The sequence below is a fragment of the Salvelinus fontinalis genome, chromosome 3, assembly GCF_029448725.1.
Source record: "Salvelinus fontinalis isolate EN_2023a chromosome 3, ASM2944872v1, whole genome shotgun sequence".
NCBI classification, from domain to species: Eukaryota; Metazoa; Chordata; class Actinopteri; order Salmoniformes; family Salmonidae; genus Salvelinus; species Salvelinus fontinalis.
The window spans coordinates 62319339-62347246 of record NC_074667.1 but is presented as its reverse complement, the minus strand read 5'-3'; the positions used below and the strand labels follow the sequence as shown (position 1 = coordinate 62347246).

The 27908-nt window shown below is 45.2% G+C and overlaps 1 protein-coding gene across 1 annotated transcript; it reads left to right on the top strand.

Moving 5' to 3' along the window:
• The first annotated feature begins 1250 nt into the window (after positions 1-1250).
• LOC129851294 (GTPase IMAP family member 7-like) lies at positions 1251-21663 on the top strand. Its single transcript, XM_055917737.1, has 5 exons — positions 1251-1283; positions 19102-19188; positions 19463-19646; positions 19757-19856; positions 19957-21663. The coding sequence occupies exons 2-5, from the start codon at positions 19154-19156 to the stop codon at positions 21036-21038; spliced, it is 1401 nt and encodes a 466-aa protein (XP_055773712.1). The 5' UTR covers positions 1251-1283; positions 19102-19153; the 3' UTR covers positions 21039-21663.
• Positions 21664-27908: the final 6245 nt, after the last annotated feature.

Here is a 27908-nt window from a genome sequence, read left to right as displayed (position 1 = left end):
AATCACATCAAGATTATGATCAGTGATTAGTTCATTGACTATGACTGCCTTTGAAGTGAGGGATCTAACATTAAGTAACCCTATTTTGAGATGTGAGGTATCACGATCTCTTTCAATAATGGCAGGAATGGAGGAGGTCTTTATCCTAATAAGATTGCTAAGGCGAACACCGCCATGTTTAGTTTTGCCCAACCTAGGTCGAGGCACAGACACAGTCTCAATGGGTATGGCTGAGCTGACTACACTGACTGTGCTATTGGCAGACTCCACTAAGCTGGCAGGTTGGCTAACAGCCTGCTGCCTGGCCTGCACCCTATTTCATTGTGGGGCTAGAGGAGTTAGAGCCCTATCTATGTTGGTAGATAAGATGAGAGCACCCCTCCAGCTAGGATGGAGTCCGTCACTCCTCAGCAGGTCAGGCTTGGTCCTGTTTGTGGGTGAGTCCCAGAAAGAGGGCCAATTATCTACAAATTCTATCTTTTGGGAGGGGCAGAAAACAGTTTTCAACCAGCGATTGAGTGCTGAGACTCTGCTGTAGAGCTCGTCACTCCCCCTAACTGGGAGGGGGCCAGAGACAATTACTCGATGCCGACACATCTTTCTAGCTGATTTACACGCTGAAGCTATGTTGCACTTGGTGACCTCTGACTGTTTCATCCTAACATCGTTGGTGCCGACGTGGATAACAATATCTCTATACTCTCTACACTCGCCAGATTTAGCTTTAGCCAGCACCATCTTTAGATTAGCCTTAACGTCGGTAGCCCTGCCCCCTGGTAAACAGTGTATGATCGCTGGGTGATTCGCTTTAAGTCTAATACTGCGGGTAATGGAGTCGCCAATGACTAGGGTTTTCAATTTGTCAGAGCTAATGGTGGGAGCCTTCGGCGTCTCAGACCCCGTAACGGGAGGAGTAGAGACAAGAGAAGACTCAGACTCAGACTCCGACTCGCTACATAATGGGGAGAACCGGTTGAAAGTTTCTGTCGGCTGAATGAGCGACACCGGTTGAGCATTCCAACAGCATTTCCCTCCAGAAGCCATGAGAAAGTTGTCCGGCTGCGGGGACTGTGCGGGGGGATTTATACTAACGTTACTATCTGTACTTACTGGTGGCACAGACGCTGTTTCTTCCTTTCCTACACTGAAATTACCCTTGCCTAACGATTGCGTCTGAAGCTGGGCTTGTAGCTTCAGACGCAAGAAGTGTATCAGTCCATTAAGCGTGAAAAATCCATGCATTTTCCACCACATTTCAACGGTGACTGCCCCACCTCTGATAGGTGAGTCTTCTGAAATGTTGTCTTATATTCATTTTTTCATTAATCAGAGACATTAATAAATCAGACTTCTTGAAGCCATTGATGACGTCACTCAATCGTTTCCTATGTTAATTCTCAGTGGTGCATTTGACGTTTCGAGTTGTATTTGTCACATGCACAAGTACAGTGAAATGCTTAACTTGCAAGACCTTCCCAACAGTGCAGTATTCAATATCAAGATATTATAACAAAAAAAACAGAGAAATAAGAAAGGAAAAATAAAAACAGGACAGTGTAAGCTACATACAGGGTCAGTGCCAGTACCAAATGTACATTGTGAAGGGATATTGGAGTAATTGAGGTAGATTTGTGCATGTAGACAGGGTTGGGATAATTACTTGAAAAATCTAATCCATTTGTGATTAGTTACATGAAAAATAAAGTAATCAGTAACATACTTCTTTGGATTACTCAAAATGATAAACATAATTTGATTACATTTTCATTACTTTTGGATTACTTTAATTTATAGCCTAACACCCAGACATATTTTAAAACGTTTAGAAACGTTAATCTAATATAGCATTTTTTTTATTTAGTAAGATGAGTATTTCCAAACTGGGGACTAGTGTGAGAGCATAGTCTAAAGATCCTGTAATTGTTCTATTCTATGTGTAAGAACATTTTCCAATGGTGGCACCAGCCCATGATTTGGTCACGTCACAATTACGCAATGAAAAAGGAGTAGCCTCATCATCTTATAAAGCCATTCAAAGTGTTCCATTAAGAAAGAAGTGTACTAGACTTGTGTTAAACTAGGTACAGTATTTAGAATTTTTTATATATCAGGTTGAGTTCCTGAATTTAGGTTTTTGGGTTCAGTAGAGATGAATTTGTCTACATCTTTTTGGGCTCTAATATCACATAGGCTAATTCATGTGGGACTGTCGGCGTGATCAGAAGCTCCTAGTTCCCAGTGGGAAATTTCCCTTGAACGACCCTAAAGTCGGAAATACAAGTAAAAAAATCAGAGAAAAGGTTGTTACCCAAGTTGCCGAGTTGTGACGTTTTACCACTGACCTTTCACCTATTCAACCAAAATCTGTTTTTGACAATCACAAACCTTATCAATATGGAGAATGTAGCTAGTTTGACCATATGTCAATGTATAAATGACTTTATTATTAGCAATGTTAGCTTGCTTACCAAGCTAGACAAAATCTTAATGGTTGAAGAATTTTTCCGACTTTAAACGCACGTGAACACATTCATGACGGACTTCCAAGTTTCACATTTCCCACAAGCACGTCACCCTAATTCACCACCTGAGGCAAGCTACAACTCTAATTGTAGCCTAATATTACTGATAGTTAGCCGTGTAATTAATGTCTAACAGTACATTTAATGTATAGGCATATGTTGTGGGTGGGTGTGTGTGGGTAAGACACTGTGAGTGTGTGTATATAGTCCTTGGTGGGGCTGGCCAGCTATTGACTATCTGTTTATAAGTCACATGGCTGAAAAGTGACTGGTAACTGGTGTCGTGTCTTTGGCTATGCCGGATTAAGTGATATGACATGCTATTCTATAAAATCCTTTCTCTGTAATTAATATTGCCTGATTGAGCTAATCATGTAAATGTAATTAACTAGAAAGTCGGGGCACCACGAAAGAGTGTTTATAGAGCTGGTATCTTCCGAATAAACTCTTAAAGACCTAGTAATATTCTACATCAACAGCAGTCAATATTAATCAACACCTTATTTCAGTCTCATCTGAAAGTTGTCAATTCTTGGTTATCTTCACAAACCCTGGCTAACAAGTTAAATCAGCAATCCAAAATTGGGTTTAATTATTTATTTACTAAATACCTAACTAATCACACAGAATTACATATACACAGAATGCAAATTGTCATACAGAAAACGTCCCTGGTGGATGGAAACTGTATGACGGCTGGTTACACAAAGAGAGCGGGTTGGGCTTGAATGAAAGAGCGGGAAGACTGAGGAACAAAGGGAGAAGCTAAGCTTTCGTAAATACAGTATCTTATGCATTCTAAATTACCGCCCATTTGGAAAAGGAAAATGCAATAAATATTTACTCTGAGCTGCGCTTCGGTAGGTTGGTCGTAGATGCTGGCCGTGTTGGCCAACAGAGATCTTCCTGTCCTCGGAAGAATGTCTCTGGTAGTAAATTGTATACGTTGTAGTATCTTCGTTGTGTGTTAGACTGGAAACATCGTCCGTCCTTTCCTAGCCCACGTTTACAGCGGCCGCTGCTAACTCAACGGCTAGGAGGTATCACTTCTGTAGTGAATACGAGTTCAAAGTTCATACCATTCGCAACGAAAGCTCACGCTGAGGTTGGCTTAGTTCTGTAGGTGACATGTTAGTCCTTTTCAACGTATGGACCGTCGTCCTATCGTCCTCGGAACAGGAGGTTACATTTTCGTCAAGGGCTTATATAGTGGAGGGAGAGAAGGGTGTGTTTCATAGTTTATAACCCATGTCTCTTCACAGGGGCGGGTCACTGATTGAGCAGAGCTCTAACCTTATGAAAACCCAAATCTCTCATTTGGAAGCTAAAATTATATTTAATCTTTTCACAGATAGTTTTATATTTATACATTTAAATTGCACAACAATTCCATGTGAATCTGATAACTAGAATGTTTAGACTTTCCCAGATACAGTTTATGTCGTCCTGTCATCAATCATAATGTCTCAGATGACAACCAAACTGACATCATATTCATTAAGTACCGACGCATATTTTACACTGGTTGGATTACCGAAATATGGTTCCTTTCCCCCCACCGTTTGATGTTCCCAGACTCTCTATGTTTAACAAAAGCTATTCAAGAGTCCTTCAGTAGAGTCAAGAGAGAGAGGGGAGAAAGGTATTTATGGGGGGGTCATAAACCTTACCCACAGGCCAACGTCATGACACCGGAATAGATCAATATTTATGGTAATATATATATATACCGTAATTTCCGGACTATAAGCCGCTACTTTTTCCCACGCTTTGAACCTCGCGGCTTATACAATGACGCGGCTAATTTATGGATTTTTCCCGCTTTCATAAGATTCATGCCGCCAAAAAACTGAGCACCGTCACATAATGTGACGTAAATCGAGCGCGCTCAAACTTCCCATCATTCTGATTACGGTAGTCATTTTGTCACCCTCATCATGGCAAAGACACGGAGAAATGCATATGATGCAGCTTTCAAGTTGAAGGCGATCGATCTGGCTGTTGGAAAAGGAAATAGAGCTGCTGCACGTGAGCTTGGCCTTAATGAGTCGATGATAAGACGTTGGAAACAGCAGCGTGAGGAACTGACTCAGTGCAAAAAGACAACAAAAGCTTTCAGAGGGAAGAAAAGCAGATGGCCCGAACTAGAAAATGAGCTTGAAGACTGGGTCAACACACAGAGAGCAGACGGCCGAGGTGTTTCAACTGTGCAGATCCGACTGAAAGCCAAAACAATCGCCACCGCAATGAAGTTTGAGGATTTTAGAGGTGGACCATCGTGGTGTCTAAGATTTATGAGACGTAAAGGCCTGTCCATCAGGGTGCGAAGAGCAACTTATGGTCAAGTCTGCCAGTGGGTCCTGACAGCGTGGAGCATTGTCAAAAAATCCACTATCATTAACGGGTTTCGAAAGGCTGGACTGCTGCGTGTTGAAGAGGGCAGCATGAGCTCAGCGGGGAATTTGCCTCCGGATGAAAGTGACGAGAGCGACAATGAAAACGATCCAACATCGGATGAAGCAATTCTGAGGCTATTCAACTCCGACACCGAAGGAGATGACTTCAGTGGTTTCAGTGCACAGGAGGAGGAAGATAGTGACCAATGACTTTCTTGGTAGGCTACTGTTTACTGCTATTTTTAAAAATCTTGTTACAAGCCGTGTTTCGTTAAAGCCTATTTATTTTTGTTACAAGCCGTGTTTCGTTTAAAGGCTGTGTAAAGTTAATTTGTTTCAATGTACCGGTAGGCACCTGCGGCTTATAGACATGTGCGGCTTATTTATGTACAAAATACATATATTTTTTTAATTCAGTGGGTGCGGCTTATATTCAGGTGCGCTTTATAGTCCAGAAATTACGGTATATCTTTTTTTAAAGTAACCTTTATTTAACTAGGCAAGTCAGTTAAGGACAAATTCTTATTTACAATGACGGCCTACCCCGGGCGACGTTGGGCCAATTGTGCTCCGCCCTATGGGACTCCCAATCACGGCTGGATGGGATTCAGCCTGGATTCGAACCAGCGACTGCAGTAATGCCTCTCACTAAGATGCAGTGCCTTAGACCGCTGCGCCCTCGGCAGCCTACTAATGGTAATATTTACATGTAAACAGGAGTAATAGTGACCAGTAGCAGGATAAATAGATAGATACTAATAATAATGGCAATCAATAATCAATGAACAGCAGTGTAATGGTGGTAATAAATCTAATCAATAAGCATTTTAGCAGGAGCTTGGGTTTGTATGTGACTAAGAGTGACAGTGAAGGTTGTGTGTGAGTGTGTCTGAGTGGGTAGAGACCTGTGGATGGGCATAGAGTCCGTGTGGATAGTCTGTGGGAGAGTGTGTCTGAGTGGGTAGAGACCTGTGGATGGGCATAGAGTCCGTGTGGATAGTCTGTGGGAGAGTGCGAGCAGTTGTTAGCCATTTAAGTCTTCTGGCCATGGGGCTGAAGCTCTTTAGGAGTCTGTTTGTCTGGGCCTTGATGCACCAGTACCGCCTGCTGGACGGGAGAATGGAAACAGTTTGTCTTCTGGTCGAGGGTGGTGTAGTTGCCACACCAGTCGGTGAAACAACCAGTGCTCTCAATGCTGCAGGTAGTTTCAGCCTCCTGAGGGAGAAGAGGCTTCTTCACAACTGTGCTGGTGACCATGTTACCTTGAAGTCCTCAGTGATGTGGACTCCAAGGAATTTGATGCTTCTGACCCTCTCCACTGCAGCCCTGTGGATGGGGGTGTGCACCCCCCCCTCGTTTCCTGTAGTCCACGATCAGCTCCTTGGTCTTACTGACGTTGAAGGAGAGGTTGTTGTCCTGGCACCACACTGCCGTTGGTGATCAGGCCTACCACCGTTGTGTCGCCAGCAAACTTGATGATAGAGTTGAAGTCCTGCGTGGCCCACAGTCTTGGGTAAATGGGGAGTACAGGAGGGGGCTAAGCACACCCCCCTGATGGGCCCTCATTCATTCCCTGGGTCCAGGGGCCTCATTTAAAACTGTTGTGTAAATATCTGCGTGTGTCATTTCAGAAAAGACTGCGCACATACAAAAATATTGAGATTTATAAACTTTGTGCGTGCCATACATGCATGTTTTCAGTTATTAATGTCTTTGGAGGTAATGGCAGAATGTTAAACTTTTGCAGTGACATTTGCTGTAGGCCTAGGCTATCTGACAGACAAAAAGTTTATGAAAGACAACAACAATTACAAATTGCTGTAGACATGTAAACAGATCGTTTGAATTTAAAAGGGCCCAATGTTTTGAAATGTTTTGATTTTTTTCTCGAACCTATGCTCCACTGCCCACAAATTCTGTAACATTGTCTACTCACAGTGGTAGCCATACACACTTCAATGCAAAAGATCAACGGTCTGTTCACCTGTATGTTATAAACCACGCTTCCTTTCTGATGCATTGAGCTAAACACTTGAAATAATAGTAACTCTAATAGGTAATTTGTTGTAGGCTACAGGTACTTCGGGAATATGAACCCATCATTACTAAGCTGCTCCGAATGTACGACGCCAGGACATGGAAATCGATTCTATTGTAGTCCATGTGGGTGTTAATTACGTTATGAAGGGCAGTTCTGAAAAGTTGAAACTGGATTTTAAAGAGTTGATAGACTCTGCTAAAGACTAACATAAACGCATCATGTCTGGTCCTCTGCCATCTCTGAATCATGGCATTGAACACTTTAGCAGGATTCTTTCTCTTCACAACTGGCTATGTGATTATTGCAGCTCAATGGGTGTAATATTTGTTGACAATTTCGATACCTTTTGGAAACAAAACACATTTTACAAGGAGGATGGGATTCACCCAAATCGTTTGAGATCCTGGATCCTTTCACAGCACCAGGCTGCGTTGAGACAATGACTTATCAGTGACTCAAGCCCAGCTCAGCTAATCCCTACCATTGTGACGCAGAGTTATCATAATGCTTCAGCAATTGTACATTTCACCAGGGGTGTCAGTAGACACAATGTGAGTAACTTAATTTATGTCCGTTTAACTGCCCTGAATGCCTCTACTGATCCTACAGCTATTGTATGCAGTAATCATGTGCCTATGAATCCGATTTATACTGTTAGCACTAAGCCGGTGTGCTCTAGAAGGAAGTCCACAGTGCAGGGTGAGCAGCTCACAAACATAAAGAACATGAGCACATCTACTGCTGCTAAGCTTCCCAGTAAAGCAATGAAAGCAAGTAAACATTCCAGAAGAAAAGTGCTCAAAATATCCCACGTTAATACATGTAGCTTAAGAAACAAGATTCATGAAATCAATAATTTAATACTAACAGATGACGTTCATATTCTGACTCTAAGACTCACTTAGATAATACCTTTGACGATACAGTGGTAGCAATACAAGGTTATAACATTTACAGAGAAGATAGAACTGCCAATGGTGGAGGTGTTGCTGTTTATATTCAGAACCATATTCCTGTAAAGATTAGAGAGGATCTCATGTCAAATACTGTTGAAGTAATATGGCTACAGGTTAATCTGCTTCACCTAAAGCCCATTCTGGTGGGAAGCTGCTATAGACCACCAAGTGCTAACAGTCAGTATCTGGATAACATGTGTGAAATGCTTGATAATGTATGTGATATCAACAGAGACGTATATTTTCTGGGTGATTTTAAATATTGACTGGCTTTCATCAAGCTGCCCACTCAAGAAAAAGCTTCAAACTGTAACCAGTGTCTGCAACCTGGTTCAGGTTATCGGTCAACCTACCAGGGTAGTTACGAACAGCACAGGAATTAAATCATCAACATGTATTGATCACATCTTTACTGATGCTGCAGAAATTAGCTTGAAAGCATTATCCAGATCCATCGGATGTAGTGATCACAATATAGTAGCCATATCTAGGAAAACCAATGTTCCAAAGGCTGGGCCTAATTATATTGTATAAGAGGTCATATAGGAAGTTTTGTAGTGATTCCTATGTTATTGATGTAAACAATATCAACTCAGCAAACAAAGAAATGTCCTCTCACTGTCAACTGCTTTTTATTTTCAGCAAACTTAACATGTTATGTTCATACAAATATTTACACAAGATTCAACAACTGAGACAAACTGAACAAGTTGCACAGACATGTGACTAACAGAAATTGAATAATGTGTCCCTGAACAAAGGGGGGGATCAAAATCAAGTCAGTATCTGGTGTGGCCACCAGCTGCATTAAGTTCTGCACTGCACCAGATTTGCCAGTTATTGCTGTGAGATGTTACCCCACTCTTCCACCAAGCCACCTGCAAATTCCCGGACATTTCTGGGGGGAATGGCCCTAGCCCTCACCCTCCGATCCAACAGGTCCCAGCTCAATGGGATTGAGATCTGGGCTCTTCGGCTGGCCGTGGCAGAACACTGACATTCCTGTCTTGCAGGAAGTCATGCACAGAACGAACAGTATGGTTGGTGGCATTGTCATGCTGGAAGGTCATGTCAGGATGAGCCTGCAGGAAGGGTACCACATGAGGGAGGAGGATGTCTTCCTTGTAAAGTACAGAGTTGAGATTGCCTGCAATGACAACAAGCTCAGTCCGATGATGCTGTGACACACTGCCCCAGAACATGACGGACCCTCCACATCCAAATCAATCCCACTCCAGAGTACAGGCCTCGGTGTAACGCTCATTCCTTCAACGATAAATGCGAATCCGACCATCACCCCTGGTGAGACAAAACCGCGACTCGTCAGTGAAGAGCACTTTTTGCCAGTCCTGTCTGGTCCAGTGACGGTGGGTTTGTGCCCATAGGCGACATTGTTGCCATTGATGTCTGGTGACAGGCCTACAAGCCCTCAGTCCAGCCTATTGTGGACTGTCTGAGCACTGATGGAGGGATTGTGTGTTCCTGGTGTGACTCTGGCAGTTGTTGTTGCCATCCTGTACCCGTCCCGCAGGTGTGATGTTCGGATGTACCGATCCTGTGCAGCTGTTGTTACACGTGGTCTGCCACTGCGAGGACGATCAGCTGTCTGTCCTGTCTCCATGTAGTGCTGTCTTAGGCGTCTCACAGTATGGACATTGCAATTTATTGCCCTATCAATCAAGTTTATTTTATATAGCCCTTCGTACATCAGCTAATATCTCGAAGTGCTGTACAGACACCCAGCCTAAAACCCCAAACAGCAAGCAATGCAGGTGTAGAAGCACGGTGGCTAGGAAAAACTCCCTAGAAAGGCCAAAACCTAGGAAGAAACCTAGAGAGGAACCAGGCTATGAGGGGTGGCCAGTCCTCTTCTGGCTGTGCTGGGTGGAGATTATAACAGAACTATGCCAAGATGTTCAAAATGTTCATAAGTGACAAGCATGGTCAAATAATAATCATGAATAATTTTCAGTTGGCTTTTCATAGCCGATCATTAAGAGTTGAAAATAGCAGGTCTGGGACAGGTGGCGGTTCCATAACCGCAGGCAGAACAGTTGAAACTGGAATAGCAGCAAGGCCAGGCGGACTGGGAACAGCAAGGAGTCATCATGCCCGGTAGTCCTGACGTATGGTCCTAGGGCTCAGGTCCTCCGAGAGAGAGAAAGAGAGAGAGAAGGAGAGAATTAGAGAGAGCCAAGATTTTCAAAATGTTCATAAATGACAAGCATGGTCAAATAATAATCAGGAATAAATGTCAGTTGGCTTTTCATAGCCGATCATTAAGAATTGAAAACAGCAGGTCTGGGACAGGTAGGGGTTCCATAACCGCAGGCAGAACAGTTGAAACTGGAATAGCAGCAGGGCCAGGTGGACTGGGGACAGCAAGGAGTCATCATGCCCGGTAGTCCTGACGTATGGTCCTAGGGCTCCGGTCCTCCGAGAGAGAGAAAGAAAGAGAGAACGAGAGAATTAGAGAGAGCATACTTAAATTCACACAGGACACTGGATAAGATAGGAGAAGTACTCCAGGTATAACCAACTGACCCTAGCCCCCGACACATAAACTACTGCAGCATAAATACTGGAGGCTGAGACAGGAGGGGTCAGGAGACACTGTGGCCCCGTCCGATGATACCCCCGGACAGGGCCAAACAGGAAGGATATAACCCCACCCACTTTGCCAAAGCACAGCCCCCACACCACTAGAGGGATATCTTCAACCACCAACTTACAATCCTGAGACAAGGCCGAGTATAGCCCACAAAGATCTCCACCACAGCACAAACCAAGGGGGGGCGCCAACCCAGACAGGAAGATCACGTCAGTAACTCAACCCACTCAAGTGACGCACCCCTTCTAGGGACGGCATGAAAGTGCACCAGTAAGCCAGTGACTCAGCCCCTGTAATAGGGTTAGGGGCAGAGAATCCCAGTGGAGAGAGGGGAACCGGCCAGGCAGAGACAGCAAGGGCGGTTCGTTGCTCCAGAGCCTTTCCGTTCACCTTCACACTCCTGGGCCAGACTACACTCAATCATATGACCTACTGAAGAGATAAGTCTTCAGTAAAGACTTAAAGGTTGAGACCGAGTCTGCGTCTCTCACATGGGTAGGCAGACTATTCCATAAAAATGGAGATCTATAGGAGAAAGCCCTGCCTCCCGCTGTTTGCTTAGAAATTCTAGGGACAATTAGGAGGCCTGCGTCTTGTGACCGTAGCGTACGTGTAGGTATGTACGGCAGGACCAACTCGGAAAGATAGGTAGGAGCAAGCCCATGTAACGCTTTATAGGTTAACAGTAAAACCTTGAAATCAGCCCTTGCCTTAACAGGAAGCCAGTGTAGGGAAGCTAGCACTGGAGTAATATGATCAAATTTCTTGGTTCTAGTCAGGATTCTAGCAGCCGTATTTAGCACTAACTGAAGTTTATTTAGTGCTTTATCCGGGTAGCCGGAAAGTAGAGCATTGCAGTAGTCTAACCTAGAAGTAACAAATGCATGGATTAATTTTTCTGCATCATTTTTGGACAGAAAATCTCTGATTTTTGCAATGTTACGTAGATGGAAAAAAGCTGTCCTTGAAACAGTCTTGATATGTTTGTCAAAAGAGAGATCAGGGTCAAGAGTAACGCCGAGGTCCTTCACAGTTTTATTTGAGACGCCTTTACAACCATCAAGATTAATTGTCAGATTTAACAGAAGATCTCTTTGTTTCTTGGGACCTAGAACAAGCATCTCTGATTTGTCCGAGTTTAAAAGTAGAAAGTTTGCAGCCATCCACTTCCTTATGTCTGAAACACAGGCTTCTAGCGAGGGCAATTTTGAGGCTTCACCATGTTTCATTGAAATGTACAGCTGTGTGTCATTCGCATAGCAGTGAAAGTTAACATTATGTTTTCGAATAACATCCCCAAGAGGTAAAATATATAGTGAAAACAATAGTGGTCCTAAAACGGAACCTTGAGGAACACCGAAATGTACAGTTGATTTGTCAGAGGACAAACCATTCACAGAGACAAACTGATATCTTTCCGACAGGTAAGATCTAAACCAGGCCAGAACTTGTCCGTGTAGACCAATTTGGGTTTCCAGTCTCTCCAAAAGAATGTGGTGATCGATGGTGTCAAAGGCAGCACTAAGGTCTAGTAGCACGAGGACAGATGCAGAGCCTCGGTCTGACGCCATTAAAAGGTCATTTACCACCTTCACAAGTGCAGTCTCAGTGCTATGATGGGGTCTAAAACCAGACTGAAGCATTTCGTATACATTGTTTGTCTTCAGGAAGGCAGTGAGTTGCTGCGCAACAGCTTTTTCATTTTTTTTTGAGAGGAATGGAAGATTCGATATAGGCCGATAGTTTTTTATATTTTCCGGGTCAAGGTTTGGCTTTTTCAAGAGAGGCTTTATTACTGCCACTTTTAGTGAGTTTGGTACACATCCGGTGGATAGAGAGCCGTTTATTATGTTCAACATATGAGGGCCAAGCACAGGAAGCAGCTCTTTCAGTAGTTTAGTAGGAATAGGATCCAGTATGCAGCTAGAAGGTTTAGAGGCCATGATTATTTTCATCATTGTGTCAAGAGATATAGTACTAAAACACTTAAGTGTCTCTCCCGATCCCAGGCCCTGGCAGAGCTGTGCAGATCCAGGACAGCTAAGCCCTGGAGGAATATGCAGATTTAAAGAGGAGTCCGTAATTTGCTTTCTAATGATCACGATTTTTTCCTCAAAGAAGTTCATGAATTTATTACTGCTGAAGTGAAAGCCATCTTCTCTTGGGGAATGCTGCTTTTTAGTTAGCTTTGCAACAGTATCAAAAAGAAATTTTGGATTGTTCTTATTTTCCTCAATTAAGTTGGAAAAGTAGGATGATCGAGCAGCAGTGAGGGCTCTTCGGTACTGCACGGTACTGTCTTTCCAAGCTAGTCGGAAGACTTCCAGTTTGGTGTGGCGCCATTTCCGTTCCAATTTTCTGGAAGCTTGCTTCAAAGCTCGGGTATTTTCTGTATACCAGGGAGCTAGTTTCTTATGACAAATGTTTTTAGTTTTTAGGGGTGCAACTGCATCTAGGGTATTGCGCAAGCTTAAATTGAGTTCCTCAGTTAGGTGGTTAACTGATTTTTGTCCTCTGACGTCCTTGGGTAGGCAGAAGGAGTCTGGAAGGGCATCAAGGAATTTTTGTGTTGTCTGAGAATTTATAGCACGACTTTTGATGCTCCTTGGTTGGGGTCTGAGCAGATTATTTGTTGCGATTGCAAACGTAATAAAATGGTGGTCCGACAGTCCAGGATTATGTGGAAAAACATTAAGATCTACAACATTTATTCCATGGGACAAAACTAGGTCCAGAGTATGACTGTGGCAGTGAGTAGGTTCAGAGACATGTTGGACAAAACCCACTGAGTCGATGATGGCTCCGAAAGACTTTTGGAGTGGGTGTGTGGACTTCTCCATATGAATATTAAAATCACCAAAAATTAGAATATGATCTGCTATGACTACAAGGTCTGATAGGAATTCAGGGAACTCAGAGAGGAACGCTGTATATGGCCCAGGAGGCCTATAAACAGTGGCTATAAAAAGTGATTGAGTAGGCTGCATAGATTTCATGACTAGAAGCTCAAAAGACGAAAACGTCATGTTTTTTTTTTGTAAATTGAAATTTGCTATCGTAAATGTTAGCAACACCTCCGCCTTTGCGGGATGCACGGGGGATATGGTCACTAGTGTAACCAGGAGGTGAGGCCTCATTTAACACAGTAAATTCATCAGGCTTAAGCCATGTTTCAGTCAGGCCAATCACATCAAGATTATGATCAGTGATTAGTTCATTGACTATAACTGCCTTTGAAGTGAGGGATCTAACATTAAGTAACCCTATTTTGAGATGTGAGGTATCACGATCTCTTTCAATAATGGCAGGAATGGAGGAGGTCTTTATCCTAATGAGATTGCTAAGGCGAACACCGCCATGTTTAGTTTTGCCCAACCTAGGTCGAGGCACAGACACAGTCTCAATGGGGATGGCTGAGCTGACTACACTGACTGTGCTATTGGCAGACTCCACTAAGCTGGCAGGTTGGCTAACAGCCTGCTGCCTGGCCTGCACCCTATTTCATTGTGGAGCTAGAGGAGTTAGAGCCCTATCTATGTTAGTAGATAAGATGAGAGCACCCCTCCAGCTAGGATGGAGTCCGTCACTCCTCAGCAGGTCAGGCTTGGTCCTGTTTGTGGGTGAGTCCCAGAAAGAGGGCCAATTATCTACAAATTCTATCTTTTGGGAGGGGCAGAAAACAGTTTTCAACCAGCGATTGAGTTGTGAGACTCTGCTGTAGAGCTCGTCACTCCCCCTAACTGGGAGAGGGCCAGAGACAATTACTCGATGCCGACACATCTTTCTAGCTGATTTACAGGCTGAAGCTATGTTGCGCTTGGTGACCTCTGACTGTTTCATCCTAACATCGTTGGTGCCGACGTGGATAACAATATCTCTATACTCTCTACACTCGCCAGTTTTAGCTTTAGCCAGCACCATCTTCAGATTAGCCTTAACGTCGGTAGCCCTGCCCCCTGGTAAACAGTGTATGATCGCTGGGTGATTCGTTTTAAGTCTAATACTGCGGGTAATGGAGTCGCCAATGACTAGGGTTTTCAATTTGTCAGAGCTAATGGTGGGAGCCTTCGGCGTCTCAGACCCCGTAACGGGAGGAGTAGAGACAAGAGAAGACTCGGCCTCAGACTCCGACTCGCTACTCAATGGGGAAAACCGGTTGAAAGTTTCTGTCGGCTGAATGAGCGACACCGGTTGAGCATTCCAACAGCATTTCCCTCCAGAAGCCATGAGAAAATTGTCCGGCTGCGGGGACAGTGCGGGGGGATTTATACTAACGTTACTATCTGTACTTACTGGTGGCACAGACGCTGTTTCACCCTTTCCTACACTGAAATTACCCTTGCCTAACGATTGCGTCTGAAGCTGGGCTTGCAGCACAGCTATTCTCGCCGTAAGGCCATCATTCTCCTGTATATTATGAGTACAGCGAATGCAGTTAGAAGACATCATGTTAATGTTACTACTTAGCTTCGGCTGTTGAAGGTGCTGACGAACCATGTCCAGATAAAGCGTCCGGAGTGAAAAAGTTGAATGAGGGAAAAAAGTTGTGATGGAAAAACTAAAAATATAAACGGTAATTAAAAAAAAAAAAAACGTAAAGTTGTCAGCTAGCAAAGCAAAGCTAGCAAAGTAAAGTTGGCAACAAAACGCACAGCAACAAAACGCACAGCAACACGTCTGCAAATTCAAGAGGAAGTGACCTAGTCACATCTGCAGTCCTCATGCCTCCTTGCAGCATGCCTAAGGCACGTTCACGCAGATGAGCAGGGAACCTGGGCACCATTCTAACAGAACACAGAGGGTGTTCTTTAATGGAAGCCTCTCCAACATAATCCAGGTAGAATCAGGAATTCCCCAAGGCAGCTGTCTAGGCCCATTACTTGTTTTTCAATCTTTACTAACGAAAGCCAGAGTGTCAATGTATGCGGATGACTCAACACTATATATGTCAGCTACTACAGCGACTGAAATGACTGCAACACTTTACAAAGAGTTGCACTTAGTTTCAGAGTAGGTGGCAAGGAATAAGTTAGTCCTGAATATTTCTAAAACTAAAAGCGTTGTATTTGGGACAAATCATTCACTAAACCCTAAACGTTAACTATATATTGTTATAAATTTTGTGGAAATTGAGAAGGTAAGGTGCCTAAACTTCTTGGATTTACCCTGGATTATAAACTGTCATGGTCCATACATATTAATACCACAGTAGCTAAGATGGGGAGAAGTATGTCCATGATAAGGTGCTGCTCTACCTTCTTGACAGCACTGTCAACAATGCAGGTCCCTATATGCCCTAGTTTTGTCGCACCTGGACTACTGTTCAGTCGTGTGGTCAGGTGCCACAAAAAAGGACTTAGGAAAATTGCAATTGGTTCTGAACAGGGCAGTACTGCTGGTCCTTGGATGTACACAGAGAGCTAATATTAACAATATGCAGGTCAATCTCTCCTGGCTCAAAGCGGGGGAGAGATTGACTTCATCACTCCTTGTATTTACGAGAGGTATTGACATGTTGGATGCACCGAGCTGTCTGTTTGAACTACTGGCGCACAGCTCGGACACGCATGCATACCCCACAAGACGTCTCTTCACAGTCCCATATTCCAGAACAGACTATGGAATGCGCACAGTACTGAATAGAGCCTTGACTACATGGAACTCTATTCCACATCAAGTAACTGATACAAGCAGTAAAATTTGATTTAAAAAAAAAACTTTGGGGGGACTGTGAAGCAACACAAACATAGACACATGCATACACACAATAGCATACGCACTTGTGTGTTGTACTGTTTATATGTGGTTTTGTACTGTATATATGTGGTAGTGGTGGCGTAGGGGCCTGAGAGCACACAGTCTGTGAATGTATTGTAATGTTTTTAAAATTGTATAAACTTCCTTAATTTTGCTGGACCCCACCAGGTAGAGTAGCTGCTGCCTTGGCAGGAACTAATGGGGATCCTTAATAAACTTTGCACAGCCATTGAAGAGAAGTGGGACAACATTCCACAGGCCACAATAAACAGCCTGATCAACTTCAAATCACATTTTATTTGTCACATACACATGGTTAGCAGATGTTAATGCGAGTGTAGCGAAATGCTTGTGCTTCTAGTTCCGACAGTGCAGTAATATCTAACAAGTAATCTAACAACTTCACAACAACTGCATTATACACACAAGTGTAAAGGAATGAATAAGAATATGTACATAAAAACATATACTACTCCACTACTGTCCCGTCGATGTGGATAGCGGGGGGGGGGGGGGGTGCTCCCTCTGCTGTTTCCTGAAGTCCATGATCATCGCCTTTGTTTTGTTGACGTTGAGTGTGAGGTTATTTTCCTGACACCACACTCCGAGGGCCCTCACCTCCTCCCTGTAGGCCGTCTCGTCGTTGTTGGTAATCAAGCCTACCACTGTAGTGTCATCTGCAAACTTGATGATTGAGTTGGAGGCGTAAATGGCCACGCAGTCATTGGTGAACAGGGAGTACAGGAGAGGGCTGAGAACGCACCCTTGTGGGGCCCCAGTGTTGAGGATCAGCGGGGTGGAGATCTTGTTTCCTACCCTCAACACCTGGGGGGGCGGCCCGTCAGGAAGTCCAGGACCCAGTTGCACAGGGCGGGGTCGAGACCCTGGGTCTCGAGCTTAATGACGAGTTTGGGGAGTACTAAGGTTTTAAATGCTGAGCTGTAGTCGATGAACAGCATTCTTACATAGGTATTCCTCTTGTCCCGATGGGTTAGGGCAGTGTGCAGTGTGAAGTGTGATTGCAATTGCGTTGTCTGTGGACCTATTGGGGCGGTAAGCAAATTGGAGTGGGTCTAGGGTGTCAGGTAGGGTGGAGGTGATATTATCCTAGACTAGTCTCTCAAAGCACTTCATGATGACGGAGGTGAGTGCAACGGGGCGATAGTCATTTAGCTCAGTTACCTTAGCTTTCTTGGGAACAGGAACAATGGTGGCCCTCTTGAAGCATGTGGGAACAGCAGACTGGGAGAAGGATTGATTGAATATGTCCGTAAACACACCAGCCAGCTGGTCTGCGCATGCTCCGAGGACGCGGCTAGGAATGCCGTCTGGGCCGGCAGCCTTGCGAGGGTTAACACGTTTTAATGCTTTACTCACGTTGGCTGCAGTGAAGGAGAGCCCGCAGGTTTTGGTAGCGGGCCGTGTCGTTGGCACTGTATTGTTTTACAGATGTACAACTTTATGCTAAAGAGATGTGTCAGAGGTGCATGAGGCAAATGGTGGTCAGAGGAAAATGGTGGTCACACCAGAGAGTGACTGGTTTTCTGATCTACGCCCCTACATGTTTTTGAAGTTATCTTTGACCAACAGACCCATATCTGTATTCCCAGTCATGTGACATCCATAGAATAGGGCCTATTAAATTTATTTCAATTGACTGATTTCTTTATATGAACTGTAACTCGGTAAAATCATTGAAATTGTTGCATGTTGCATGTATATTTTTGTTCAGTATAGAATGAAGTATTGGTACCATGATTGTGTTAGAAAATAAATGGTATATCCACGATATTGGCCGGGAAGATCACTATACTCCCATTGATTATAAAGGCGCTGACAGATAGAGGACGGGGTGGCCTTTTCATTTTCTATGAAGCCTAGGTGGGGGCGAAATTCAAACCCAGGTGGAGTGGTCAGCGGTGAGCACCAGTGGAAGCCGATCAGCCTAGGTGGAAAGCTGTGTTGTTGACCAATTACAGGAGAAAACGGTGAAAAATGTGTAGTCTGTGTGGTGATGCGTCAACACTTGCGTCCAACAGCAGGACCAGCTAACTTGCCCGCTGGCTAGCTAGCAGGCTAACACTATCAGTTTACCGAGTCACGTTTAACAATACAAATAATTTGTCATCAATCACCACCTTCCGGAGACACCTGAAACCCCACCTCTTTAAGGAATACCTAGGATAGGATAAAGTAATCCTTCTAACCCCCCCCCCCCTTAAAAGAGTTAGATGCACTATTGTAAAGTGGTTGTTCCACTGGATATCATAAGGTGAATGCACCAATTTGTAAGTCGCTCTGGATAAGAGCGTCTGCTAAATGACTTAAATGTAAATGTAATGTTTTTGAGTAATAATTTCTGTTGCATGTAAGTACATTTTAATGAATGCTTATACCGATTCACTTTTCGCACGTTAGTAATGTTTATTGATTTTGTTCCTATGGTCACTGGCGGCTGTCGCCCTTGTATGTGAAGGCACTAGCCCCTTTGAGTAGAGGGACAAGTGGGGTACTTCGCGCCGGCAAGGTACTCGCCGATATTCTGGTGGGTGTCTGAAAAGCTCTTAATGGGGATCCTGCTTTCTGAAAACATTGCTTGCAGTACCCCGGTCGGCCTTGAACTTGAAATCCTCATTGAGAGGGGGCAGTCGTTCACTAGCGCTCAGAGTTCAAATAAATTGTATGAAGTAAGTAAACGGGCTGTAACAGAGACTTGCCATATCAAGGATAATGTCTACTATGACCAATAGAGGTCAGTGAGTGATCAGATTAGATATACAAGATTGGTAACCTAAAACAATCTCTCTCTCGTTGCTAGGAGCCATTCTCTGGAGCCAAACTCCTCAGTGGGTAGTTCAGATGACAGTGAGATGGATTCACAAGGATCTGGTGTTACACATCAAAGGTATGGTCATAATAATTCACCCCCTTGGACTTTTTCACATTTTCTTGTGTTACAACTTGGAACTAAAAGTGATTTAATAAGGATTGTTTAGTCACTGATCGACACAATATTTATAAACAAAATCATTTAAAAGATAATATTGAAATACATTGGTAAGATAAGTATTCACCCCTTTGGTTATCATGCTTAAATTAGTTCAGGAGTAAAATGTAATGTTTAGGTGGACAATAATGTTTTGCTGTTCTATTGTATTCTATCACGTGAATTGTACTAGACCAAAGTGTGACATATGTGTGGGGCGCATTCACAAAGCTGTGAAGTTCTGCAAGGATTGTAAGGTTGCATACTGTGAGGACCATGTTAGAGACCACGAAAAGGTCCCAGGACTGATGCAACACACGTTAGTGGATGCCACTGACGACCACGGCCATGTTGAAATAGAAAGGACTTCAGCTCAGGTAGAGGGATTCATTCTTTCCCAGTTAGATTCTTAGTTGTGTTCTAGTTGATTTAGGATTGTAAAGTAACTGTATCAATTTAATAACAGACATTACTCTGATTTCCTCAGGTTGGCTTACGGAAAAAAACCTTAGGCCTTCTCTGGATCCTCATACCCTCACTTCTGGGTCTGGGACGACTTTGGTATCATATGAGTCCCACAGTGGATGGTGTGTATAGTCACAACTGCATTTCCAATGTTTTGTTCTGCAGAGTTTGATTCCATATATTCTATAACATTTACTCATTGCATGCCCTTTGTCTCTGCAGGTAAGGTGAGGCTTGACATGAGGATTGTTCTGCTGGGTAAGACTGGATCAGGGAAGAGTTCAACAGGAAACACCATCCTGGGGAGAGAGGCGTTTCGAGCAGAGGCTTCTCCAGTGTCTGTGACCACACAGTGTGAGAAACAAAATGTTGTTATCGGCCAGAATAGAATAACAGTGATTGACACCCCAGGTATCTTGGGCACGTTGTTGCAACCTGATGAAGTTATGGTTAAAACTGCTGAATGCATTAACACCACACCTCATGCCTTCCTATTGGTGACCAGGCTGGGGGAATTCACAGATGAGGACAGAAAGTCAGTACAATGGATCCAGGAACATTTTGGAGAGGAGGCTTTAAAGTACACAATCGTTCTGTTTACTGGAGTAGACCAGCTAGAGGGGAAACCAGTAGAGATGTTTATAAAGGGCAGCAGCCATCTACTACAAGTCATTAACAGTTGTGGGGACAGATACCATGTCTTTAACAACAAGGACAAGAATGACAACACTCAGGTCACAGAGCTGCTAGAGAAGATAGAAGAATTACTGAATGAGTATAGGGGTTATCATCATGAGGCAGACTTGCTGACACAGGAAAGGGTTAGGGAAGAGGAGATCAGGAAGAGGGAGAGGGCTCAGATAGTACAAGAGGAGGGGAAAAAGAGGGAAGCAGCAGTGAGAAATGTAAGAGAGGAGGAGGAGAAAAAGAGGGAGGCAGCAGAAAGAGAGATCAGAGAGGAGGAGGAGAAAAAGAGGGATGCAGCAGAAAGAGAGATCAGAGAGGAGGAGGAGAAAAAGAGGGATGCAGCAGAAAGAGAGATCAGAGAGGAGGAGGAGAAAAAGAGGGATGCAGCAGAAAGAGAGATCAGAGAGGAGGAGGAGAAAAAGAGGGATGCAGCAGAAAGAGAGATCAGAGAGGAGGAGGAGAAGAAGAGAAAGGAGCTAAATGATCTGGCATTGAAGGATGTTGAAAAATCGTCAGAGAAAATCTCAGATTCAGGCATGAAGTTTAAACTGTCAATCCTTTTAACAATTGTCACTTTTATCATATTTTGCTTCTGTAAGTCTAATGTATATAAATAAGGAATAATATATGATATCAATACAGAAGGAACAAAAACTGGAGGAGGAAATTAGACGTATTAAAGAGGAATATGAAAAGGAAAAGGATTTTTATTTTTTGATTTAACCTTTATTTAACCAGGCAAGTCAGTTAAGAACAAATTCTTATTTACAATGACGGCCTACCCCAGCCAAACCCGGACGACGCTGGGCCAATTGTTTGCTGGCCTATCTATGGGTCTCCCAATCACGGCCGGATGTGATGCAGCCTGGATTTGAACCAGGGACTGCAGTGACGCCTCTTGCACTAAGATGCAGCGCCTTAAAACTTTATAACACAATGGTGTCTTTTGAAACCTGGTTCATAAATCCAAAAGTCCTTAGAGAATGTGCCTATGTATATATGTATGTTGCCGTTAATGTATTTCAAGCCTTTTTCACAGTGGCGACCTGTCATTCAGGGCAGGGGGGGCAGAGCCCCTCCTGTTTTAAACCCGACCCGTTTAGCAAAAGAAATTAAATGGTTTTGTTTGTTTGTTGTTGTTGCCTGTTTTGCATGTTATTTTGGCATTAATACGTGTCACATATCAGTTTGCAAACAATGTAAAAATAAATAAATAATTGAGTTAATAAGTCTGCATACAAACATGGTCTCTTTTTTGCTTTCTTAAGGCAGCTCCAAAATGCATGTGTTTTGTGGTGGTGGGGCAGCCAGCGGAAAATACAGAGAGTAGGGGTTGGTAATGTTCTCTAGTTGCGGCGTGATTGGCTTAGTGTTCTGTCACTCATGGGGACACTGTCACCGCAAAATTTACGGGGAGTGCTCGAAAATTCAAGCCCCTTCGGTGCTGCCATAGACTTACATTAGAAGTGCCCAAGGTCCAGGTCATTGGCCACAGATAAAATTGTCAAATCACGTTATATCTACCGTAGCTTTGATTGGACTGATCATGTCAATGTCATAGTTTCAAAATCTTAGCTAGCAAGCTAGACAAGCAGTCATCATGAATCAAGGTGAAAATCTACTGGCAAATCCTTTTCAATCCTTGTCATATGAAGTAAAATGATAGATAAAACATATCAGTGCTTATCGGCCATTGGATATAAACATTACACAACAAGTTGGAAATCGTTTTTTAAATTTTTTTTTACAATGAGTGGTTTGGAAGGAATCAGTGTTGCAAAGCAATCACTAGCCTGCTATTCAGGGGATTGGGTGTAAGCTCCAAGTCTGGGTTTAAGGGTCTCTTTTCCAAGCTTAAAAGGATAAACATTCACATGCAACACCATGGGCCAGAAAAGGTTGAATACAACAGCAGTGAAATAGTTGTTTACATCTTTGTTAATTTACCATAAAACCATGTTTATCCTATGCGGATTGAAAAGGGGCACCTCTTGAGTTATTCCGTCAGCTTGAGGACAGGGAATAAGACAGCCGTGTTTGATGCCATTCCATTATTCCATTCCAGCTGTTATTATGAGCCGTCCTCCCCTCAGCAGCCTCCACTGTTGTACTTGTCCTCTGTATTTAGGGCCTGTATCATTACTGTTGCTCATATCTGAAAGATATATTGTGTCCTACCTAACCAGTGAACGTGTGGCTGTGACCGTTCTGTCAATGCCTGTCATCACTGTTTGATGTCTTTTCCTGCAGATATAAACCAAGTCGACCTGAAGTGTGGGTGTCCGTGTGCCTTTCTTCTTGGTGGCTAAATGAAGTTACATAGGCCTACAGTATAAGTACTTTTTAAACTGATTTAACTAAAATCAGTCAATCCAAACTGTGCAGCGGCCATTTGATGAATGGAAAGAGACATATGTTAAAAAACACCAACAAGTTTAATGACATTTGGAGATTGTCAAGTCAAGCCTTCAATACTGGGTAAGCCTACAAGGCTGTCCCCGACCCCAACAAATATTGTCGGAGAGTTGTCTCTTGTTTCGACCAATCAAATTTCAAAACGTGTATTTTTCCATATATAAAACAACCGATATGTTTTAATAAAATCAACTATATGCACTGAGATTGTCTGATACTTTAAGCACACGCATTGATTAAATAATTAAGACACAAAAACGACTCGAGGGAGCCGACAGCAATTGATTTGGGCCTGGCTCAGACTTGTGGTGACAGCTAGTAGTGCCTATGTGATTGGTACATGTTGTCTCTCTCCTCCCTGCTGCAGCGACCAGGGACCATAGATAACGCAGCAACAGTGTTTATCGTGCTGTCCGTGGTGCTGAAGCTGCAACATAATTACACACATTTCTAGTTCCTTACTTGAAAAGTTATGCATGTTACCGAAATCCCTCATTTGTTTTGGAAAAACATCCCCTCAACACTTGCTCTCTTTACGTGACGCAAAAGCCTAAGTTACGGTATTAAGTCAGCTAAACAGGACGCGCTCTTAGGCCTACAGCTCGATGGTGGTTATACAAGGCTATTATACTAAGTCTACTAATGATAATGACATTACTTATTATAATGATGATCATAATAGTAATAATAACAATAAGGAGATCAAGAAAAATGTGGGTACGGGAGTTGCGTTCGCAGCGTATTATGTGTGACAAACAGGTGCTTTTAGATCATAACATTTCTGACCGTTTGGAACATTGTAAAAAAACACGAAATAAATTATAATACCTGAAAATCTGTTCTAACGAAAAACATTGTGAAGCATTTGTTACAGCATAGCAAAGATTAAAAACAGACAAAATTGTGAAATTGCTTTATTCAACATGTTGCATGAGGCTTATCGCTCACGCAATCAGTAGGATATTAAACAAACTCTCAGACAGGCAACAGAAGCAGGATCTGTCATCTATCTATCTATTTTTTCACCTTTATTTAACCAGGTAGGCTAGTTGAGAACAGGTTCTCATTTACAACTGCGACCTGGCCAAGATAAAGCAAAGCAGTGCGACACAAACAACATGTAACGTCCTGACCAGAGTTCTTATGTGTTTTGCTTGTTTAGTGTTGGTCAGGACGTGAGCTGGGTGGGAATTCTATGTTGGGTGTCTAGTTTGTCTGTTTCTGTGTCCAGCCTAATATGGTTCTCAATCAGAGGCAGCTGTCAATCGTTGTCCCTGATTGAGAATCATATATAGGTGGCTTGTTTTGTGTAGGGGATTGTGGGTGGTTGTTTCCTGTCTTTGTGTTTTGTATGCACCAGCTAGGACTGTATCGGTTTGGCACTTTTTGTTTTTTGTATCGTTGCAAGTGTTCACTGTTTCGTTTAATTAAACATGTTGAGCACTGGCTACGCTGCGTGTTGGTCCGATCCCTGCTACACTCTCTCTTCTAGTGAAGAGAGGGAAGGCTGCCGTTACAGAACCACCCACCAAACTCAGACCAAGCAGCGTAGCAACGGGCAGCAGCGGCAGCAGCAGCAGCAGCGGGACCAGGAGAAATGGACATGGGAGGGCGAGCTGGACGGAAAAGGACCCTGGGCAGAGCCAGAGGAATGTCGCCGCCCTAAAGCAGAGCTGGAGGCAGCAAAAGCGGAGAGGCGGCATTATGAGGCGCTAGCAAGGCAGAGCGGCTGGAAGCCCGAGAGGCTCCCCCAAAAATTTATTGGGAGGGGGCTAAACGGGTGTGTAGCTGGGTCAAGTAGGAGACTTGAGCCAACTCCCCCTGCTTACCGTAAGGAGCCAAGGATGGACCCAGAGCCGGTGAGTGCGGTATTGGAGGTGAGCGAGGTAGAGACTGTGAAGGATCTAATAGGGAAATTGTAGGAGAGAGTTATGAGGGAGGTGTTGTGTTGGTGTTGGAGGCACGGCATCCGCCCGACGGAGCGTGTCGGGGATTTGATGTCACCTGAGTCAGCTCTCCATACTCGTCTTGAGGTGCGTGCCCTCAGCCCGGTACCACCAGTGCCAACACCACGCACCAGGCTTCCAGTGCGTCTCCAGAGCCCTGTTCCTCCTCCATGCACTCTCCCTGTGGTGCGTGTCTCCAGCCCAGTACCTCCAGTTCCGGCACCACGCACCAAGCCTCCTGTGCGTCTCCAGAGCCCTGTACGCACTGTTCCTTCTCCCTGCACTCGCCCTGAGGTGCGTGCCCTCAGCCCGGTACCACCAGTGCCGGTACCACGCACCAGGCCTATAGTGTGCTTTGAGAGTTCAGTGTGCCCTGTTCCTGCTCCCCGCACTAGCCTTGAGGTGCGTGTCTCCAGTCCGGTACCACCAGTTCCGGCACCACGCACCAGGCCTACTGTGCGCCTTAGCAGGTCAGAGTCGGCCGTCTGCCCAACGCCGCCTGCACTGCTCGTCTGCCCAGCGCCGTCTGAGCCGCCTGCCTGCCCAGCGCCGTCTGAGCCATCCGTCTGCCCAGCGCCGTCTGAGCCATCCGTCTGCCCAGCGCCGTCTGAGCCATCCGTCTGCCCAGCGCCGTCTGAGCCATCCGTCTGTCCAGCGCCGTCTGAGCCATCCGTCTGCCCAGCGCCGTCTGAGCCATCCGTCTGCCCAGCGCCGTCTGAGCCATCCGTCTGCCCAGCGCCATCTGAGCCATCCGTCTGCCCAGCGCCATCTGAGCCATCCGTCTGCCCAGCGCCATCTGTGCCATCCGTCTGCCCAGCGCCATCTGAGCCATCCGTCTGTCCCGAGCCATTAGAGCCGCCCGTCTGTCCCGAGCCGCCAGAGCCGTCCGTCAGTCAGGAGCCGCCGGAGCCGCCAGCCAGTCAGGAGCCGCCAGAGCCGCCAGCCAGTCAGGAGCCGCCAGAGCCGCCAGCCAGTCAGGAGCCGCCAGAGCCGCCAGCCAGTCAGGAGCCGCCAGAGCCGCCAGCCAGTCAGGAGCCGCCAGAGCCACCAGCCAGTCAGGAGCCGCCAGAGCCGCCAGCCAGTCAGGAGCCGCCAGAGCCGCCAGCCAGTCAGGAGCCGCCAGAGCCGCCAGCCAGTCAGGAGCCGCCAGAGCCGCCAGCCAGTCAGGAGCCGCCAGAGCCGCCAGCCAGTCAGGAGCTGCCCGCCAGTCATGAGCTGCCCGCCAGTCATGAGCTGCCCGCCAGTCATGAGCTGCCCGCCAGTCATGAGCTGCCCGCCAGTCATGAGCTGCCTTCCAGTCATGAGCTGCCCTCCAGTCATGAGCTGCCCTGCAGTCATGAGCTGCCCTCCAGTCATGAGCTGCCCTCCAGTCATGAGCTGCCCTCCAGTGATGAGCTGCCCTCCAGTGATGAGCTGCCCCTCAGCCCGGAGCTGCCCCTCAGCCCGGAGCTGCCCCTCAGCCCGGAGCTGCCCCTCAGCCCGGAGCTGCCATTAGTCCGGAGCTGCCCTTCAGTCCGGAGCTGCCTCTCTGTCCAGAGCTGCCCTTCAGTCCGGAGTTGCCCCTCTGTCCTGAGCTACCTCTCTGTCCTGAGCTACCTCTCTGTCCTGAGCTATCTCTCTGTCCTGAGCTACCTCTCTGTCCTGAGCTGTCTCCTAAATCATGTGGGGGCCTTGGGGAGGATTCCTAGGCCAAGGTCGGGGGCGAGGGTCGCCACTCAAAGGACGCTAAGGAGGGGGACAAAGACAGTGGTGGAGTGGTGTCCTCGTCCACCGCTGGAGCCGCCACCGCGGACAGATGCCCACCCAGACCCTCCTCTTGAGTTTTAGGGGTGCGTTCGGAGTCCGCACCTCAGGAGGGGGGTACTGTAACGTCCTGACCAGAGTTCTTATGTGTTTTGCTTGTTTAGTGTTGGTCAGGATGTGAGCTGGGTGGGAATTCTATGTTGGGTGTCTAGTTTGTCTGTTTCTGTGTCCAGCCTAATATGGTTCTCAATCAGAGGCAGCTGTCAATCGTTGTCCCTGATTGAGAATCATATATAGGTGGCTTGTTTTGTGTTGGGGATTGTGGGTGGTTGTTTCCTGTCTTTGTGTTTTGTATGCACCAGCTAGGACTGTATCGGTTTGCCACTTTTTGTTTTTTGTATCGTTGCAAGTGTTCACTGTTTCGTTTAATTAAACATGTTGAGCACTGGCTACGCTGCGTGTTGGTCCGATCCCTGCTACACTCTCTTCTAGTGAAGAGAGGGAAGGCTGCCGTTACACAACAACACACAACAACAAACAATCTATCTTATCAAATGAGTGGTTTCTGCTGTTTCAGCCACACCCATTGCTGACAGGTGTATAAAATCGAGCACACAGCCATGGAATCTCCATAGACAAACATTCACAGCAGAAAGGCCTTACTGAAAAGCTCAGCGCATTCCAACGTGGCACTGTCACAGGATGCCACCTTTCCAACAAGTCAGTTCTTCATGGTTCGTGCTAGTGAAGGGAAATCTTAACACTACAGCATACAATGACATTCTAGACGATTCTGTGCTTACAACTTTGTGGTAACAGTTTGGGGAAGGCCCTTTCCTGTTTCAGCATGACAATGCCCCCGTGCACAAAGCGAGGTCCATACAGAAATGGTTTGTCGAGATCAGTGTGGTAGAACTTGACTGACCTGCACAGAGCCCTGACCTCAACCCCATTGAACACCTTTGGAACGCTGACTGCAAGCCAGGTCTAATCGCCCAACATCAGTCCCCGACCTCACTAATGCTTTTGTGGCTGAATGGAAGCAAGTCCCTGCAGCAGTGTTCCAACATCTAGAGGAAAGCCTTCCCAGAAGTGTGGAGGCTGTTACAGCAGAAAAGGGGGGACCAACTCCATATTAATGCCCATGATTTTGGAATCAGATGTTCAATGAGCAGGTGTCCACATACTTTTGGTCATGTAGTGTATATCCTATGGATGATTTATAAAGCCAGGCACATTTAACAGTTAGGTTATTGATTACAGACATAATTAAGTTGGTTTCCTCTCTCTTCACTTTTCTTAGACAATTAATAAGGCAAGGACTGTTTTCTCTTCTCACTCTGCTAGTGCCTCCGCTGCGTTGTTCTCAACAACAATATGCTG